Source organism: Puntigrus tetrazona, chromosome 23, assembly GCF_018831695.1.
Source record: "Puntigrus tetrazona isolate hp1 chromosome 23, ASM1883169v1, whole genome shotgun sequence".
In the NCBI taxonomy this organism is placed as follows: Eukaryota; Metazoa; Chordata; class Actinopteri; order Cypriniformes; family Cyprinidae; genus Puntigrus; species Puntigrus tetrazona.
Genome location: NC_056721.1, coordinates 3473884 through 3492454, shown reverse-complemented (window position 1 = coordinate 3492454; position 18571 = coordinate 3473884). Strand labels below are relative to the sequence as shown.

At 39.6% G+C, this 18571-nt stretch overlaps 2 protein-coding genes across 4 annotated transcripts; both read right to left on the bottom strand.

The window, feature by feature from the left end:
• Positions 1–832: 832 nt before the first annotated feature.
• zgc:101663 (alpha-1,3-mannosyl-glycoprotein 4-beta-N-acetylglucosaminyltransferase C) lies at positions 833–9443 on the bottom strand. 2 transcript variants are annotated; one of them, XM_043224366.1, is made up of 4 exons: positions 9193–9443; positions 7413–7530; positions 5702–5816; positions 833–3177 (listed from the first exon to the last, which is right to left on the bottom strand). In XM_043224366.1, the coding sequence occupies exons 2-4, from the start codon at positions 7512–7514 to the stop codon at positions 2030–2032; spliced, it is 1365 nt and encodes a 454-aa protein (XP_043080301.1). In that variant the 5' UTR covers positions 7515–7530; positions 9193–9443; the 3' UTR covers positions 833–2029. The 2 variants fall into 2 exon arrangements, with proteins under 2 accessions (XP_043080301.1, XP_043080302.1); XM_043224367.1 differs by having other exon boundaries at positions 7413–7527.
• Positions 9444–9593: 150 nt separating this feature from the next.
• ap4b1 (adaptor related protein complex 4 subunit beta 1) lies at positions 9594–18439 on the bottom strand. Of its 2 annotated transcripts, none has more exons than XM_043224364.1 (11): positions 18318–18439; positions 17747–17877; positions 16857–17081; positions 15052–15182; positions 14390–14537; positions 13279–13775; positions 12307–12390; positions 11984–12087; positions 11511–11718; positions 11006–11278; positions 9594–10496 (listed from the first exon to the last, which is right to left on the bottom strand). In XM_043224364.1, exons 1-11 carry the CDS (start codon positions 18393–18395, stop codon positions 10066–10068), a joined length of 2310 nt encoding a protein of 769 aa, XP_043080299.1. In that variant the 5' UTR covers positions 18396–18439; the 3' UTR covers positions 9594–10065. The 2 variants fall into 2 exon arrangements, with proteins under 2 accessions (XP_043080299.1, XP_043080300.1); XM_043224365.1 differs by having other exon boundaries at positions 18330–18430.
• Positions 18440–18571: the final 132 nt, after the last annotated feature.

Genomic DNA, 18571 nt, shown 5'->3' with positions numbered 1-18571 from the left:
CAGCGTGGGGCCAGGTGTGCGTTTGTCTCCAATCCAGCTGTAACTTAATCAGTCTATGCGCCGTCAGCCTCAATAATCACAGCGTTTATGTAATTGTTTATATAATTAGGATGTCATTTGAGCCCTTTATAAATGAAAGCTCGCTCAGAGGACGCCGGGAGGACAATGTACGGTTGTGCAATCAGTCACTTTCGCAGTCGACCTGGTCACGTTGAGCCCGGAGACGTGGAAGCTAACGCTAGAGGGCAACGTGATACACGCCGGGGCTCCGGGGGAGAACTAGGTCAACCAGGATACATGAGCCAGCGCATTTCAGCCCGGGTCAGAGGTCAACGGGGAATGCGCAAGATTTTATGTCTCGTAATACAGATGCGCGCTATACACGATACGCACCGGCAGCCGAAAGCGTGGAACGACAAGAAAGAAATGTGACTTTAATATGTAATACAAAATTTATTCGTGTGATCAAAGGTGAATTGCCTGAGTATTGCCTGCAGTATTTCATCTTTCAGAAATCGTCATAATTTGCTCATTTGCTCAATTATTATTGGTACACAATTAATAATAATGGTTCTTATTATTACAAACGTTGTGCTGCTTAACAATTTTTTGGGATTCTGAAGTTGATAAAAGTACATTTAACACACCCTAGTTTGAAAAAGCACCAAAAACTCACTTGTTTTTGAGTTTTTTTTTAAAGAAAACAAAGAAAAAATCTTTTTTTTTTTACTTTTGGCCACTAGTATATATAAAGTCATGTAGAAAGACAGATGGATAGACAGATGAAAGCATCAGACTACATGAGGAAAAAAAAAGATGACAGGGTGCATGATAAACATGAAATGAATTTAATTGGCTGTTGTGTATACAATATAGCAAAACTATGATATCAGTTTGTGATGCCGAGCTGTTCGATTATCTCTTAATCGTAGTATACATATGTTCTTTTTTTACCGTCCGTCCCTGAGAGAGAAAACATACAGTATAACGTTCAACAAGAGTTAATACCACGCATGTAAGCGCACACAAATACTGAGCAAAACGAAGACACACCCTACAATACAAAGATTGCAATGTCCAAAATCCTTGTGGGGACATTTTTCAGTCCTTGTGGGTCCCCATGAGAGAAACAGCTTAATAAAAGGAATAATATTACATTATAAAAAAAAGTTATGCCCATGGAATGTTCCCAAAAAACCCAGCGTGTGTGTGTGTGTGTGTGTTGAATGTAAACTAGCTTAAGCATTTTGCCCTTGTCGGTGCTTGGAGTGATAGAACTAAGGAATTGTATTTCAAGTTATTCAAAGCCATCATCCCTAGGGGGCGTAATTTACAAACCATCCTCTGTTTTTACAAGACTTGTAAATGTAAATATTTTGACTGTAAAATGCTCTTTAAATCTTGGCATCCTCTTTTACCACATCCAACACCCAGGTCATGTTTTTTATAAAAATAATTTTAAGCCTCATGCATTTTAAGAGTTCAAAATAGGCTTACTATTGTTAATTAAACCTTAAACCATAAATAATAATAATAATAATAATTCATTGAAACAAAATAAACTTATACCAAAATAAAATATGAGATTAAATTGTCGATTAAAAACCCAAAAAATTATGCAGATATGTTGACAAAAACACCAAAGAAAATTGCCAAACCTTTACCTAAAATAAAAACGGAACAAAAACTATTTGTATGAAATTTGATGTGTATCATTTTGGAAAACCTTGCAAAAAGTTGCCAAAAAGGTTTTTTAATAGCTCATTTTAAGTAAAAAATAAGTTTATTAAAATGTTTATACTATTAGCAACAGAAATATTTTATAATGGGAACAGCATAATAAAAGTCATTTAGATAAAGTTTCCTAAAGAAAATATAGTATGCCTAAGTAAATATATTTTGTTTTAAAAATATTTTTTCCATTATTTTATGCAGTGTAATGACATCATTGCTTCACATACAGATTACCAAGAATGTGTCTAATTTGAGCCTTTTAAGGTCATGATAAGAAATGCACAGCAGAAATATTTCAAGTGGTCCGGTCCGCTTTAACAGTCCAGACCTGGATCTTGCGCACGACAACCCAAGTCGTTTGGACTGCAGTGACTCGGATTCGTAAACACGCCACGGTTGCCGGCACAAGTTTCTGAACAGCCGGTTCATTAAAGCGGCCTTCCTGGAGAGAACCCAGCTTCTCAAATCCAGAGCACTCCACCTCCGACTCCTTTTTGACCAGCATTTTGCCAAGTTCCACATCAGCACTGACCAGCTCATCTTTCCCATCCAATCCTGTTACTACCTGGACACGAGAGAGGAGAACCGGTTCATGAAAAACCACTAAAATGCTGTTTTCTGTGCCAACAGGAGATACACCCCAGAAATACTCTAATCCTTGGCTGTAAGCTTTGTCCACAGAATTGGACTGATAGGTTTCAATATTCGTGCTAATGTCTGCCGGAGGGTTATCGGCAACTTCTTCAACAAAGTCTTCATCCTTTAAATGGTTGAACGTCCCCTTAAATGACGAGTAAGTGCCCATGTGCTGAAACAGAGATGGGCGGAAACGAATGACTTTTTGCTGCATCAACAATCGGTGAAAATGCGTCAGCAGGAAGTCGCAGGGCATCTCTTGGTAGAAATTATAAAGGAATCGGGATAGAATGGGCAGATCTCTGGATTGGTAGAGTTTCCCGATGTAGCCCAGTTTGGAGAATTCCAGTGTGACCCACTTCGTGTTGCCCACAGAACCGATGTGCTCACGCATGCTGGTGAGAAAGTTCTTGGAACAGCTCACGTCATCCTCCAGCATGATATAGTATTGGGAGAGATTACTGCTAAAATGCAGCAAATAGGAGTAGTCCACGTTTTGTTTTGATCGGAAGGACACGCGGTCCGGTGCGTCATTGAAGTTCCTCTTGAGTCCTTTGAGGGGAGGATAGCTGTCTTCGTTGGCGTGGATGACTAGAAGTTGACCCTTGGACAGTTGCTTGTGGAATTCTTCTGTTATCTTCTTTAATGTCTGCTGGATCCAGCTCTCATCAAAGTCTGCAAGAAGAACGACGACGACTATTTGATCCAGCTCTTCCTCTGAGGAGGCGGAGAAGATTGACTGAATAGTGTCCTGGAGATAACTGCCCTTTTCCCTCTTCACTGACGAGAGGCCCACCGTCAGGTACTCTGAGAAACAGAACGAAACAACGAAGGATGTGAATATACAGTTTTCTTATTCAGTATTTTGCCTTATTTTTCAGAGAGAGAGGGAGAGAGAGATTATAAAACATACAAACAACCTATATAGCTAAATATACAAGCTATATACACAGGGGGCTAAAACATTTAACGAGATAACAAGAGGCATGGAAGATAATCAAGGAGGAAACAATAAACAAAAGGACTACATGTGACTACAAAAGCTGACACTGGAAACATAGTTTCAATATGAAGTCCATGATAAGATGACTTATGAAACATGTTACATAACCCCCCTTTCCAAAGAAGCTGATTTCAGATGTTCCAGACCAAACCGAATAAACCCAAAATAAAAGTCCAGGAAACAGGATTGGTAAGAGATGGAGTGCCAGGCTCATGGCAAAAGGGTCAGGGAAACAAGGTAGAGCAGGGAGCCAGGGTGGAGCTGGAAACCAGAAATAAGAAGATGAAGCTGGAGACAAGGGCAAAGCAGGGAATCAATACAGAGCTGAAGAAAAGGGTGAAGCAGAGATCTAGGGTGGAGCTGGAGACCAGAGTGTAACTGAAGACCAGGGTGGAGCTGATGGAGCTGGAGACCAGAAAAAAAAAACAGATGGAGCTGGAGACCAGTGCAAAGCAGGAAACCAGAGTGGAGCTGGAGACCAGGAAGAAACAGATGGAGCTGGAAATAAGAACAAAGCAGGGAGTCAGGGCAGAGCTGGATAACATTGTGGAGCTGGATCCCACACTAACATCAGCAGTTCCACACTGGATGCTAGTCTCATCTGCCCTGAAACAGGTCTAGTAGCCGAGACAAGCTCTGTGACCACCAGAGCTGTAGTTGTAGCGGTTACAGTAGGCTCTCTCACTGTTAAACCAAATGCAAGTAAGGAAAATAAAATATATATTTCATCACTGTGCAAACAAAGACACAAATCTATCAGATAAAATAAGATTTAAGATCTGAAAGGAAAAAAAAGTGAAACTATTGGTTGTGAGCACAAACAAAGAGCAAGGAAGCTGATTGGCCGGTGGAACTGCACGTGATGTCACATGGAAGCAGGTGTGTGTAGTTATCAACGTGCAGAGAGTGTTTGTGGATGTGCTTCTCCAGATTTTTTTCACGATCCTACCCAAGTTGGTGCTATTACTGGTTGCAAAACCAAAGAAGGGAAATGCAAATCCTTCACTTGGTTACTAAGTTTGGTGAAGCGACTTGAGTTTGTTCAAGGACATCCAGGAAAAGCCCCAATGTACCCATCAACTTTGAGACGCTACCGGTAGGATAAAGACTCATTTTAGCAACTGTGTTAAAATCTAACCTGTGAATATCCCAGTAATGTTGCTTAAATGATCTTAAATGATGCTATGTGTAGTGATATATATAATCATGTTTGTTTGTTTGTATAGGTTATTAAGCTAAGCATCTGAGAATAAGTATCTAAGGCTAAGCATCTGAGAAAACACTGAAAATGAGCAAATGAGGATCGAATTGTTGAAGAAAAATTTTCAATAAATTGCTTCAGTGATGAAGAATCTCATGCTTTGAGTTAATCCTTGCGCCTTCCAAAGTTGATTGAAGCCTTTTTTCAAGTTGAGTCAGACATCGAGACTACAAATCCCACATATCTTGACACTCACAGTGAAGGAGGATCTGCTCGGCACAAGTGTTCACTCCACAAACTCATTAAATGTCCCTTGAGAACGTCACAAGACCATTATGTAAAAAGAGGTTCATCGAGTCCAGATCACTAAAAGGTAATCAGATTACTGTCCAGGAAATGAGCGTGATAGGTTCATATCTGAGTCCACGTATATGGTATACGTTACCATAGCTTGCATCATACTCATTTTACTTTACTTTACTGATTCTGAGTCCCAAGATGAATACAAAGCTGACTCAAACAAACACAAGACACAGGGACACATGCAACATGCATATTTTAAATATATTTCACAATATTACATATTTTACTTGTAGATCTTATAAATGCTGAAGTAAATAAATCTTTACAAACCCCTCGCTCACACTTTATGCCTATAATTCAAGATATATTATCAAGTAAATTGCTGTTATTTCAAGGACAGTTTGCTGTTTTACTGGAGAACAAAACTTGTAGGTGTGGACCTTGTAGATCTGTAGCTGAGTAGCAGCTGCCAACAGATAGCTGCATTATCACATTTTAACAGGAAGCATTATCAACCTCAGAAAAAAACGGTGCAAAAAAACCTGACTGAAGACATCCTTTTTGCCTACATGTGCATAGATAATCAATTTAAATGTGGCGAGGCCCCTATAGACCGTACCGTGTTTATATTACTATTTATGCAGAATTGCAGAACAAACAGCACATCTTCAAAACATCTCCTGGAACTGTAAGAAGAACCTAAACAAAAAAAACTGTATCAAACTGTCAATTTCAGCAAGGGTCAAACCTTTAAAGCTTCAACCTTAAATAAACGCAACAGGTGTGTTTGACACCACTGATCTATATAGATGTAGATAACTCACTCTTGGATGGGTGGAAGACTCCTGCCAGAACTTTAATGGAAACATTGAAATGGAGATAATGGCCCTTAAGATCCTCCACCCAAGTCTCCTTATCCCAGATCCAGGTCAGTGACCCCTGTAGTAAATAAATCAATATATAAATATTGCTGCAAGCAGCGATTACCAGGGTTCAAGCACCTAAAAAAAGACATTACGTATTTTTTAGCAAGCATGTAACCACTTAATTCGATTAAAAAAAGCTTTTATGGCAATTTACCATTAAAACAATTATCAATGTCAATAACATTTATGACTGGTAAAGCACCACCTCTGCCCTTTAAACTTTGCATGCTTGTTTTAGAATCACCCGTGACATGTGCTCACCAGGTTTCATAAAGTTTTGTGTTTTACTTGAAGCTTTATAAGATTTTTAGGAAATTTGGACAGGTCAAAAACCACGTTTTCAAAAAACATTTTTTTTCGTAATTATTGATCTGGAAGGTTCAGGGAGTGTTTTTGTTTGCAGATTGAGCAAAAAAAACCTAGTTTGCAAAAGTTTTTGTTTTGTCTTTTTCTCAATCATTTACCAAGCTATTTGACTGACAGCAGTGGTTTTAGAGGCAAAGTTCAGAAATTAGGATATGTATGATATGAATAATGTGTATATGTGCGAGAAACCGCACATTGTACAAATGTTTGCGCTCTTTACTCCCATTTCTTACAGACCGTGAGTCAAACAGACCCACAGAATTTGGTCCAATTTTCCGATTGGTGTCCGTTACCCTGGCTTAAACAAATTTTATCAAAATTCGTCAGCCAATGGAAGCCAAGTTTTTTGAGATATGCAAATGTCCTAACAGACGCTTGATGCACCTTGGACCGAGATTGTACGCGCCAATTTTTATGCAAATAGCACAAATGGGTGCGCATTTATAGCCATTTTTATGTTGTTGTTTGTTTTTTTATAGCACCACCAAGGGACCAAGTGTGCCCTCAGATTGCATTTACATCTACATTTATTCGCTCAGCAGACGCTTTTATCCAAAGCAAAAAAAATCCTGACAATTTCTAACTTTTGCATGATCAGTTTAATAATTACCCTGCTCAGAACTAAATGGAAATAAAGGTCCAGAGTCTGCCACTGAGGCGTTTTCCCCTTTAAAAGGTACTAACCATTCTGATACTTCAACAAATCCTTTAAGGGGTTAAAATTAGAGAACTGCAAACATAACAGGAAATTCACATTGTGACAAGTTAGTTGCAGTGGTTAGGGGCTGTCATGTGGGTACATGGCCTACTGAAAAAAGTCGTGTATATTCGAAAGTTGGAGTCCAAAAAAATAAATGGCTTTTATCTTGATATATGGCTTCATACACTTATTCTTATGTCACTATTCTCCTAAACTGCTTTTTAACATAACGGGAAATACTCCCGTTGTAAGAGATGCTGTAATCCAAGTTAACTGTGAATCATCAGCAGTATGACTCAACTGAACCGAAAACTTGACATGCTATGAGCATCGTTGAGATTTCATCGTACGTTAGATTCTTAAGATTCTTAAAATGACGCTGCACCCTAATCCCATTCCAAACCCGTTTGACATTCTTTTGCACCTTTTCCTTTCTGCAGATAAAAGATCAACCAGTTTGACGCGCGTGCCTACAGGGTTTAATGATAACAGGAATGTTACACCTTTAGGTCTCGATATTTTAATAACCACGCTAGCGGTTACCTTGAGGTTTCCCGATTCTGCTCTCCGCATGTAGATGTAGACCCTGGTCAAAACGAGAAGACCGGCTGCTAGGAGGAGGACTTTTTTCAGATGGCATCTCATCCCACACCTTCTTCTGCTGAGAAACACAGGCCCTTCAGTGCTGCGCCGCCGACATTAAACACGCGCGATGAGCTTTTCGAAATGCTGTTTTTCCGATATGTTTGATTATCTTTAATCAGTAGCTGCATTGTTCAATTATTCACATGACCCAGTTTGAATAATTAATGGCCGATTATGAACCATTCAGCTCACACATTCAACACTGTCATCTAGAGCAGAGGAACAAGCGAGTCGTGCACACGGCAGGGAAAAGTTGCAAAGGGAGTGTCTGTGAAATACGAACATATTTACTATCAATAAATACGGCAGATCGGCATAAGCCAACGGTATCTGATTTCAGGATCATTCTCGGCATGCATATTCAGCGCTTGGTGGTTTTTCCTCTGTTTAATACTGCTGAGAAACATGTCCAGGACTCATTTAGTGAATTTAGGATTCTTGCTCATTTTAGATACTGTAATTTCTCCTCTAAAACCAGGAACCTGGTGACTTTCCCCATTGGTAAGACAAAAACATGTTTACGTGGAATGTAATATTCCCCCGGCAAGAATTACTCGTAAGCAAACGGTCTGGTCAATAAAACGTAAGCAGTCGAAACCCCTCTGAAACTGTTAGTGCTTTAACATAAACAGGTTTTTCCCCAAAGCACGTCAATACTTGCTTAAGGCCAAAAGCTGATTTAAACTATAAAAGCTATTGTTGTTTTAATGAGCAACAGGTATAGACTTATTCTGATTCGAAAAACCAAATTAGGTTATCTACGGAAAAGGCGAAACATTCAAAAGGCTAAAAAAGTAACTAGCTTTGTGTTAAAAGAATCACTGTGTGTTTACTAGAAAAGAATCTCTCATCATGCATGTCTACTGATAAAAACACTGCTTTTTCTTTAAACTACGACTGACTGTTTCCTAGTAAGTAAAGGTGAACTTTGCTCTATTATGCTCTCTATTTGCATTGAATGCGAGCACACCTGGTTACAGGGATGCACCATTTATTGTTATTTCTGAGGAGATTACCATAAGTGAACCAACATAACAACATAAAGAGACCAAACCAGGCAAACTGGTCTTAGATTGTCAGATACTACATTCAGAGCTCGGACGCTGCCTTTCTGAAAACCAGGTTTATTTGCAATTTAAACAAGCGAGGGCAGCTGTTTTGTTTAAACGCCTCTATAAGGTTTTACAGGGCATACGTGAAAGGAACAGTCTAACCATATTTGATCCTGTATATTAAAAAACGTTATTATTATTATTATTATTATATTATTATTAGCCTGTTGTTGTTGTTAGTAGTAGGAGGCGGTTGTTACAGTAGAACCAATCTCTCGTTTCTTACGGGTTAATTATTCTTATTTCTAACTGAGAATAATAATAATAATAAAAACGAACATGACGAATTTTAAATTCGGAATGCGGAAATGTTTTAAAATCTATTCGAAATTCTAACCGCCAATTTATTTATTTCATTAGAACGTTAGAAACAGTTACTATGTAAAAAAACAAAAACAAATCGAAAGTACATCGAAAACGGATATATATATATATATATATATATATATATATATATATATATATATATATATATATATATATATGTGTGTGTGTGTGTGTGTGTGTGTGTGTCTACATAAGCAGTTTAGGTTTTAACACACCGTGTATAAATTAAATCCACTTACCTTTCTATCACAGCCTTGTACAGCGATATAAGACACCATTCAAAACGATATTTAACGTAAAGCGAGAAAACGGCGTGTATGGGGGACTCGACGCGAGTTCATTCACTTCCTAGTGTCCTTTGATAGGGTCTTTATTCCCTTCAGTGAAGTGTTTCGCGCGTTTACCCCGGTGCTGGTGCTCCTCCAGAGCTGTCCTGAGGAGTGGCTTTCCCTCAGCCGAGCAAAGGTTGAATGAAATGTTTCAGAGGTTGTTGAGACTGTCATGTGAGTTAGGGATTACCGTCGAGAGAGAGAGAGAGAGAGAGAAAAACCACTGCTGTCAAAGGAGTTTTGATCTCTTGGCTTCATTATAGACTTTCTTTACTCAATCAATCACACCGGGACATAAATAACCACGTAAATCAATGTCACACTTGTTTATTATCATGGTGTTACTGAGAAACCAGTATATCTCTGTATATGTGGACCGTGGTAGCCTTTACCTCGCTTTCACCATTAAAACTCGGCTTCGCTCTGGAATTCGGTCTGTTATAAACACAGAAGACCGCTGCCACACATTTATAAGTTGTTTGACATTTCTGTGAAAAGCATGCGAGACATACAACGCGGATCTGTTGGGCAACCTGCATGAAAAAGCAATTCTGAGCTTCCTTATTTCTGATGAACTTCCTTATACCTGCAAAGAAATGATTTATTTCGACGCGTGTGCTAAATTTGAATGCGCTTAAACCAGTAAAGTGCTAAAAACGGTCTGTGATTCCAACTACTGTTTTATTGGTAGGCATTTGTGTTTAGAAAGTTGGAGATGCTCCAGCTTGGGTACCGGAATACACTGCACATCGTCCTTAAAGCAATAGCAGTAGCTTCTGAATATCATGAACCGTCAACATTAAGAGTCTGCAGCACACTCTTGAGTATTGAAACGAATCCTCTGGTGGCACGCTGGTTTTCGGGCTGCTGTTTGACTGATACCAGCAGGCTTTCATCACGGCCGGGGCCCTGGGGTTCCCCCTGCAGCAGCTCGGCGAGGATCAGGGTCCCAGCGCTCCTGGTGTAGATGTAGGCCTTCCACGGCACAGTGTCTCCCGGAGTGAAGGCCAGAGTCTGGATCTTCACCAGCTGTAAGGCAGCCTGCAACGCATCCGGAGCCGATCTGGGTCGGGGGCAACCCAGAGTTTGCGTGTGGAGAATCTCCAAGTCCATCCACATTTTCTCAAAAGTCTCATGGGATAGAGGAGGACCCAGAGATAGACTGATCTCCTCTTCCGTGTCATCTGGGCTGGAGAGGGTTACATCTGTACTTTCTGTTAGACAGAGAAACACCAGTGGGTTGTATGATGCTGTATTAGTATTTATTATAAAATTATCATTTAAATGTGTAATGTTTATAATTGTAATATTTATGTTAGAAATCTGATGTATTTAAACCACTATTAATTTAATAGTTTAAATTAATTAAAAAAAAGGTAACCGTCAATATCAGGATAATTGTTAACTAAAAAAAATAGTAATTAAAAATTATTATTAAAGCATTAAATTTTTTTTTTTTAATGGGAGCGTGTGTGTGTGTGTATATATTGTGGTTAGATATTTTTATCGTTACAAATATTTTAAACATTTTTATCACTTTATATATATATAATATCACATTCTAACTGAAGTAAAATGAAATAAAAACTACACACACACACACACACACACACATTATAATAGAGTGAACGCTAAAGTATCACTTTTCACAGTTACTGAGATGTTATTTCATAGTTATTAAGATAATCCAACAATCGAAGCCATTAAAAGAAATCTGCTTTACCTGGCAACAGCTCCTTCTCTGCACCGCTGGATGGCTGGCCGGCGGCTGGTAGAGCGGCCGTGTGAAGGCAGAAGTCGCGTCCAGCCAGAGGGCCGAGTGTGTTGAAGGTAGAGGCCCACTGACTAATGGGCTCTTGTTGGCGTCCGGTGAGAACACTCATGGACGGATCAGATTTGGGTCCGGTTACAACCTTCCTCGTCTCTTCAGCTCCCCGCTGGAGCAGTCTGTAGTACAGCAGAGCCCGGTCACGCACACACACGTCGCTCTCTTCCTCTGCAGTGGACCAGACAATAGTGTAAATCAATTACAGAAGACCAAATGTGTCAAAGTAGCACATCGGTGAACCATTTCTCAGAAAGAATCACACACACCAAAAACTGATGTAAGTGCACATAAATGACTAGCATAGTAGACTAATAGACTACTATTTAGACTTCTAGAAGATCTCAATTACAATTATTTTTGTTCTTCTATTTGACATTGTCTGTAAAAATGCAATACACACCAATACAGTAATGTAAAAGACGTCCCAGCATGTCTTGAGTCTCGGCGGGGCGGCACAGGAACATCTTGACCGAGGCGCTCAGCAGCTCCATCTTCACGGCCGAAGACAGCTCGGTCTTCAGGCCGTCTATGTAGCCCTCCATCACATAGGGGGCGCTGCTGATCTGATCGCCATGTTCTCCCAAAAGCCACAACAGAGCCTGCTTTCCCTGAGAACAACAGCGAAAGGATTTAACCTTCTCTGATTGGTCAAACACACATTTGCAATGTCAAGGATCAAGATGTTTCTCTAAACGAGGAGGTCGGATGTCCCTCTGGTTTTCTCTTATAAGCTTTGTTGTCTTCTGTAAAGACGGAAGTCAGAGTTGGAAAGAAAAAGTGTCTTTTTCCAAACAAAACCTTGATATCCAAGGCACAAATTCCTCAGAAAGGATTTCGTCGTGGTCAAAACAAAAAGCGGCTGGACCGTCTCACCTCGCTATCTTGAGGACCGTCAACACAAGCCTCGACGGTCTGACACACGGCGGCCGTACTCTGAGGACAGAACCACACCAAATCCCTGAACGTCTGGATCACGGCTAAACACACACACACACACACACACACACACACAGGAGAAGTTAATTCTGTGAACTGATTATGTCTGTTAGCAAAACAAAGCTATTATCCAGGCTGGAGAAAGGGCCAGCTAAAAGGTTTGTGAAAAGCAAACAGTACCTACTTCGGAAGCAAACAAAGAAACTTTACTCTCCTTTACTCATTAACTACAAGATATAAAAAAACGGTTTCTCTCGTACCTGACGTGATGTGATCCTGTTTCAGAGCCAGCAGTCCGGTCAGGATATGCAGACACTTTTCACTGTATGTTCGTGCAATACGTCCTTAAACAAAAAAAAAGAAAATGAAAGTTAACGGTAATAGTCTTTTTAGCAAAGTTGCAATTACAGAGTGTGATTAATATTACTGTACAAGCGATATAAAATACCATACTGCTGGTAGTATAAATATTAAATGTTAAAGTTAACCTCAGTCAGTAAATATTTTATAAATATTTTATAAATATCAATAAGGATTCTATTCTATATATTTAAGTATATTAATTTTTACGTTTTTCGATTATTACGCATTTCTGCATATTTTTGCACTTTCTATGAATAGGGTACCCTTTACTTTTGTGAAAACAAACATATATTATCATCTTAGCATGAACTAACACCCTTAAATATTTTTCTCTGCCTGTGTTGATTGATCGAAAATGTATCTAATAATTAAAATCATACAACAATATTATAATTAATAATATATCAATAAAAGTAAAATAAAAATAATAGCTTTAAATAAGTATTATCATTTTAACAATAAATTGACATTAGAATGATATTCAATTAAATGTATAAAAAATAAAATTGCAGATAAGGAACATTTACATGAAATTACTTTGGATGCAAGCCAGCTATTATTTGATTTTCTCTTTTAAAAAAATGGCAAAAATACTTAATGTTTTCGATTTTTGTGTTTGTTTATTTCCTTTTACTTAATCTAAAAATGAAACAATTAAATCTGTTCATTTATAGTGACTACTGAATGCAATTCTGAACTATATTCAGACTCAAATATATTCTCAAATATATGAATGAATGATAAATAAATAAATAGTTTTGCTAAAATGGGTGCACACTGATTGTACAAAATGCCCTACAACCTCCAATTTAATATTTGCTCCGGAAATATATTTGAATCAAACGAGAGAAACAAGCAGCATCTTGTACCGATAGCGGCAATGGCTGCCTGGGCCAGTTCGGGAGACACATCGGTGCAGTAGCTTCTCAGCTCCTCCAAAACCAAAGCCACGTTTTCATCATTCACCAGCTCCACCAGGATCTCCATCTTGCGAAACTTAATGTAACCGGGTTCAGAGTACCCACAAAAGAAGCGTTTGTACTGCGTGCCGAACAGGCCCGGCTGACTCCGCATGACCTGCTGTACGTGACAGAGGCCGGCGAAGCGGAGCTCACGGGACGCGGCGCCGCAAGCGGCCAGCAGGGGCGCGATCGAGCGCAGGAGGGCGTCGGCCTGCACGGCCGGGTGGGCGGCGGCCAGGTGAAGGAAGAGGCGGAGCGTGGATACCGCCACGTGCGCGTGAGCGCTCTGGAGGAAGGCGTCTAGCAGGCTGAGGATGTCAAACAACTCGTCGTCGCTGCGAGGACGATAGCGCAGCAGGAAGGTGAGGACTTCACTCTGAGCCCAACTGTCCAGGTCCTTCATTCTGAAAATCAGGCAAACGGGTCAAACACACTTTGTCCTGCAAAAATGCCACTCTGTGTTGTATTGGTTAACCACGTCAATAAACATTAAAGCTGGAATAAAAATAAAATTGAATTATGAGATGGAAAAAATGTGTTTATACTTAAAACGGCTAAAACAGGAAATTAAATTGAACTATTTAAACTATTAAAAATAGATGCTATAACAAAAAAACGGAAAACGTATAAATACTATAATAGTATACAAATGGACCAGTGCTATTTTTGTATTAGTTAGATACCATTATAGTTTTTATCAATATTTTGAATCAAATAATTTTTGGGGGTTATTTTTAGTACCTTGGCAACCAAATATACCAATATTACTAAATATATATACTACAAATATATCATACAAAACTAAATATACTAAAATAACGCTGGAAGCATCTTCCCAAAATATATAATGGTATCTACAAATGATATTTCATAAATATACTGATTACGAATATATGTAAGAACTGAACCAAGATGAAGTCAAATTTGCCTTAAACTAAATTTCTGACATTCTTAAAACAGCACGAGGGTGTCACGTTAGTAGCGAGCTACATAACACAAAAGCAAAAACCGCACGCACTTGTTGAGAAGATGATGAGCAATGGGTTTGTTAATAACCACACCACCCTCATCTTTGAGAATCTCCTCCAAAGCTCGAAGGCAGTTCACTACAACCACGGGGTCCGAGTCCCTCAGGAGCGCGTACAGCTCGTTCACTACAGCGCCGTCTAAAACACACAGCGTTCATTTATTCACGCGTGTTCACCAGGCAGACACTCGCACGTTAAATTTCTTCGAATCCATTCCCATGAAGAAACAGACTCATCTGGATGGCCTGAGGGTTTTGGTTTTTGGTTCTGCATTCGTTACATAAAAACATCAAGCAGACCCTTGGAGAAAGGCTAGGAAATAACCCGGCATATTTAGGAAATATAGGAAATACCACTGTAAACAAACATTTCCTAACTTTGTCCTGCGGTTGAGCGTGCTTTTTTTAAACAAAAATGCAATCCAACAGGTTGTTTACAAGTATGTGTCTGTTGAAAACGTGTTCTTTGTAGTCAAGACGTGCTTTTAGTCCTCAACCAGAAAGATTCCTTTAAAGGGAATGTCAGTCGTACCTAAAATCGTAAATCTCTCTGCTTCTGGCTACGTATGCATGCGTTACGATAAGCAAGCAATATTTATTGCATTATCCTCCTCGGGCGTAGTAATATAGATAAAGGGAACGCTTGGCTCTACCGATCTCGTTGTTGGGCTGCAGGCTGTGCATTTTGGCGCAGCCGAGCACGGCGACTCTCCTTACGTAACTGGCCTTGTCCTGCAGACCAGCAACAATGGGCTGCTCTATGTACTCTGTCATCCCCGGCATCCTGAAAAACAAGCATACGAGATAAAAGAAGAAAAATAACCGGGCTGTTTGGCTGCAAGGCGACTGCTAGGGTGTTGTGGTCGTGTTGTTCTGAACGATGTCTTGAGTGCTTGCTATTTCGTTACAGTGTTCTGAATGGTTGCTAGGGTGTTGCTGAGGTGTCTCGATCGATTGCCGAGGCGTTGCTAAGATAGTTCTGGATGGTTGCCATGTCGTTGTTTGTTTGGATGCTAGAAGCAAAACTGCGCTGTTGTGGAACGTTGCTGGGACATACCTTGGCTGTTATTGTGGTGTTCTGGACGGTTGCTAGGTGATTGCTATTGTGTCGCTAAGGAGATGCTATGCCGTTGTTTTGTGTCGTGAATGCTTGCTAGGATGTTACTTGTTAAGATGTTGCTCTGGGAAGTTGCTAGGTTATTGGTAAATGATCCTGGGTAGTTGCTAGGGTGTTGCTTATTAGAACGTAGCGAGGTCAACTGTTGCAGTGTTTGTTGCTGGGGAACTGTTTGAATGTTGTCGTTGTGCTCAGGGTGTATATTAAGTGACTGCTAAAGTCACCTGGGAGGTTTCTAGGGTGTTGCAAGGCTGATTGTTAATGACTCTTAGCGTGTCTAGGATGGTTGCTAAGGTGTTGCTGGGCTGCTGTTGTGCTTCTTTCAGAGAAACACAGTCTGAGTTTTTAAAAAATTTACTCTGGCTATGGGGTAATTTTCATTTTTGGAACTATTCCTTTAATGCTTTTCAGGGTGTTGCTGGGCTGTTGTTGTGTTCTAAGTGTTGGCTAGTGTTGCTAAATACAGTGTCCTGTGTGATTGCTGGTCGCTAAGGTTTGTTACAGTGTTCTAAGGTATCCTTGGTAGTTGCTAGGGCTTTGCACGTTAGAGTGTAAACTAGAGCAAGACAGTGTGCGTTGAAGTATTGTCTGAATGATGTCACTAGGTCATTGTTAAAGGGTTGCTATGGAGTATTGGATGGTTGCTAGGGCATCGCTTGTTAAGGTGCTGTTAGGCTGTTGTTGTAAAATTCTGAATGGTTGCAAGGGTGTTGCTAAGTGATTGCAAAAGTGTCCTGGGGGGTTGCTAGGGTGCTACTTGCTAGCATGTTGCAAGGCTGACTGTTGTGGTGTTCTGGATGGCTGCTAAGGGGTTGTTATGTGACGTCTATGTTGTCTTTAATGGTTGCTAGGCTGTTGTTATGTTCTGAATGCTTACTAGGGTTGCTGAGTGATTGCTAGGGTGTTTTTAGGGTATTACTTGTTATAGTGTTCAAAGCCGACTTTTGCAGTGTTTGTTGCTAACGCATTGTTTGCTATGTTCTGGCTGGTTGTTAGGGTGCCTTGGATGGTTGCTAGGGCGCTGCTTGTTAAGTTGTTGCTATGATGTTGTTGCAGTATTCTGGGTAAGTTACTGTGAAGTGATCACTAATGTATCCTGGGTAGTTGCTGGACGTTGAATGTTGTTGCCGTGTTCTGGGTGGTTGTTAGGCTGTTGCTGATTACTTTTAGTGTGTCTTGTATGGCTGCTAGATTATTGCTTGTTAGGGTGTTGCTAGGCTGCTGTTGTGAGTGTCTTGTGTGGTTGCTATGGTGTTTGCTACAGTATAGTTAAGTAATAACTAAGGTGCCAGGAAAAGGGCACATCTATGATATTTTGGGAGACAAAAACAACATGCGAACCTGAAGTTGCACATGTTCCTCAGGGCCAACCCTCGCACCATGGGATTGGGATCAGCGCAGTCCTTGCGGAGCGTGTTGATGGCCAGCAGAGCCAGGTCAGGCTTGTCACTGGCATAGGTGCACATGTACAGATAAACCAGCTTCTTCTGAACAATATCCACCGTAGCACTCGCTTTCACCATGTCCATAAATAAAGCAGAGACATCCAGGCCCTGTGTCATGTACCTGCGAAGAAACAACATTTCACAAGTTCTGTCTTATTAGTAGTATTATTATTACATTCTAACTGTGGTGGAAAGATATACACTGTAACAGATAATGACTTAAATGTTGTTCTGCGTCTCATTGAATCTACTATTGCTGCTGCTTCATAAGGCTTGAAAAATATGCATTACAGACTACTACTATGAGATATATATATATATATATATATATATATATATATATATATATATATATATATATATATATATATTTATTTATTTATTTTTTGCTAATAAATAACAACTGTTTGTGTCTAACCTCTGGCTATTTTCATGGTGAGAAATATTATGGCTGAATTATATCACGTTTTTTAAGTATTTTTTGCTAAAATCTCCAAAACTGTATTTGGCTTAACTCTGTTAAATCCCTCTCACATCACCATCTGTGTCTTGCAAACTAATTATATTCGGCACACTACGCAAGCAACTCATCATTTACCCTTGTTTCATTAATTTCAATAACTTCAGGAATGGAAATAGCGGATATGATATTTACAGGTTTCCCGTGATTCTTTATGTTTTGTTCTTTTTGTGCTCGACAACTCCAGTCCCCATTCGTTCAAGCTATTAATGAATCCTTATGAAAGCGGTCTCTTTAATTAAAAATAAGGTGACGACTTCACGGACCTGATGACTTTGGTGATGTAGTTTTTGTAGCGGAGGCGGTCTGCTTGAACGTTTGGATTGGACAGTGCTCGCTTGAGCTCTTTCACCGTCTCCTCCGAGCCAAAATAAGGCATTGTGGGGTTTTCAGGTGCCTGCCGCAAAAGCAGAGGAACGCAGTCCGATTAAAATCAACTCAAACTCTACAGTGAACATGCTTGTATTGTTTTGCAAAGTAAATATTCTCCAACGATGTCTTACGGTTTGTGCCTAATCCTTACAAATATCATAAATCACAATAAGTGTCAATCTGACAGCACAACAACACACAAATTAAATCATCTCCACTAAAACAGCTAATAATCGTAATCAATTCTAATTTATGTCAGCCTGACAAGAACAGTAATAAGCCGATATAAATGTAAAGATCAGAATATGATGACAGCTTTCCGACTTTATACTTTGACATTGCACTTGTTGTTTAGCTCTTTATGGAGATCCCATCTATTAAGCAATAGATTTAACGTCTCCATTTCTAAGCGTACAAGTACACTTGTTGCGCACACAACGGGCGAGTAACACATACGTAGCATACCTCCTGTATCACCTTAAAAAATTGACTCAACACACAACCATCTAAAAATAACAGTGAGATCTGAATATTTCTTAGCATCCATCGGAGAGTATTTACGTCAATCAGGAAGCGCGAAGGCCAAGCTTACTTCCGCTCAAACGTGTTCAAATATTTCAAAATAAAAGCCTTTTGACTTAATAAAAACTGTGTCAAACGAATTAATCTGAATAAATAATCTAAATATATTTACAAAGCTATACAGTTTCCATTTTAAA

Bases quoted from the DNA above. Each gene is read 5' to 3' on its own strand.
- zgc:101663 (XM_043224366.1), bottom strand. From the start codon at position 7,514: ATGAGATGCCATCTGAAAAAAGTCCTCCTCCTAGCAGCCGGTCTTCTC. The intron at 5,817-7,412 runs GTAACCGCTAGC...TATTTACTACAG, and splicing joins CAGAATCGGGAAACCTCAAG to GGGTCACTGACCTGGATCTG. The intron at 3,178-5,701 runs GTGAGTTATCTA...TCTGTTTCTCAG, and splicing joins AGTCTTCCACCCATCCAAGA to AGTACCTGACGGTGGGCCTC.
- ap4b1 (XM_043224364.1), bottom strand. From the start codon at position 18,395: ATGCTAAGAAATATTCAGATCTCACTGTTATTTTTAGATGGTTGTGTG. The intron at 13,776-14,389 runs GTGCGTGCGGTT...CCTGATTTTCAG, and splicing joins GCTCATCATCTTCTCAACAA to AATGAAGGACCTGGACAGTT. The intron at 12,088-12,306 runs GTACGAGAGAAA...GTGTGTGTTTAG, and splicing joins ACAGGATCACATCACGTCAG to CCGTGATCCAGACGTTCAGG.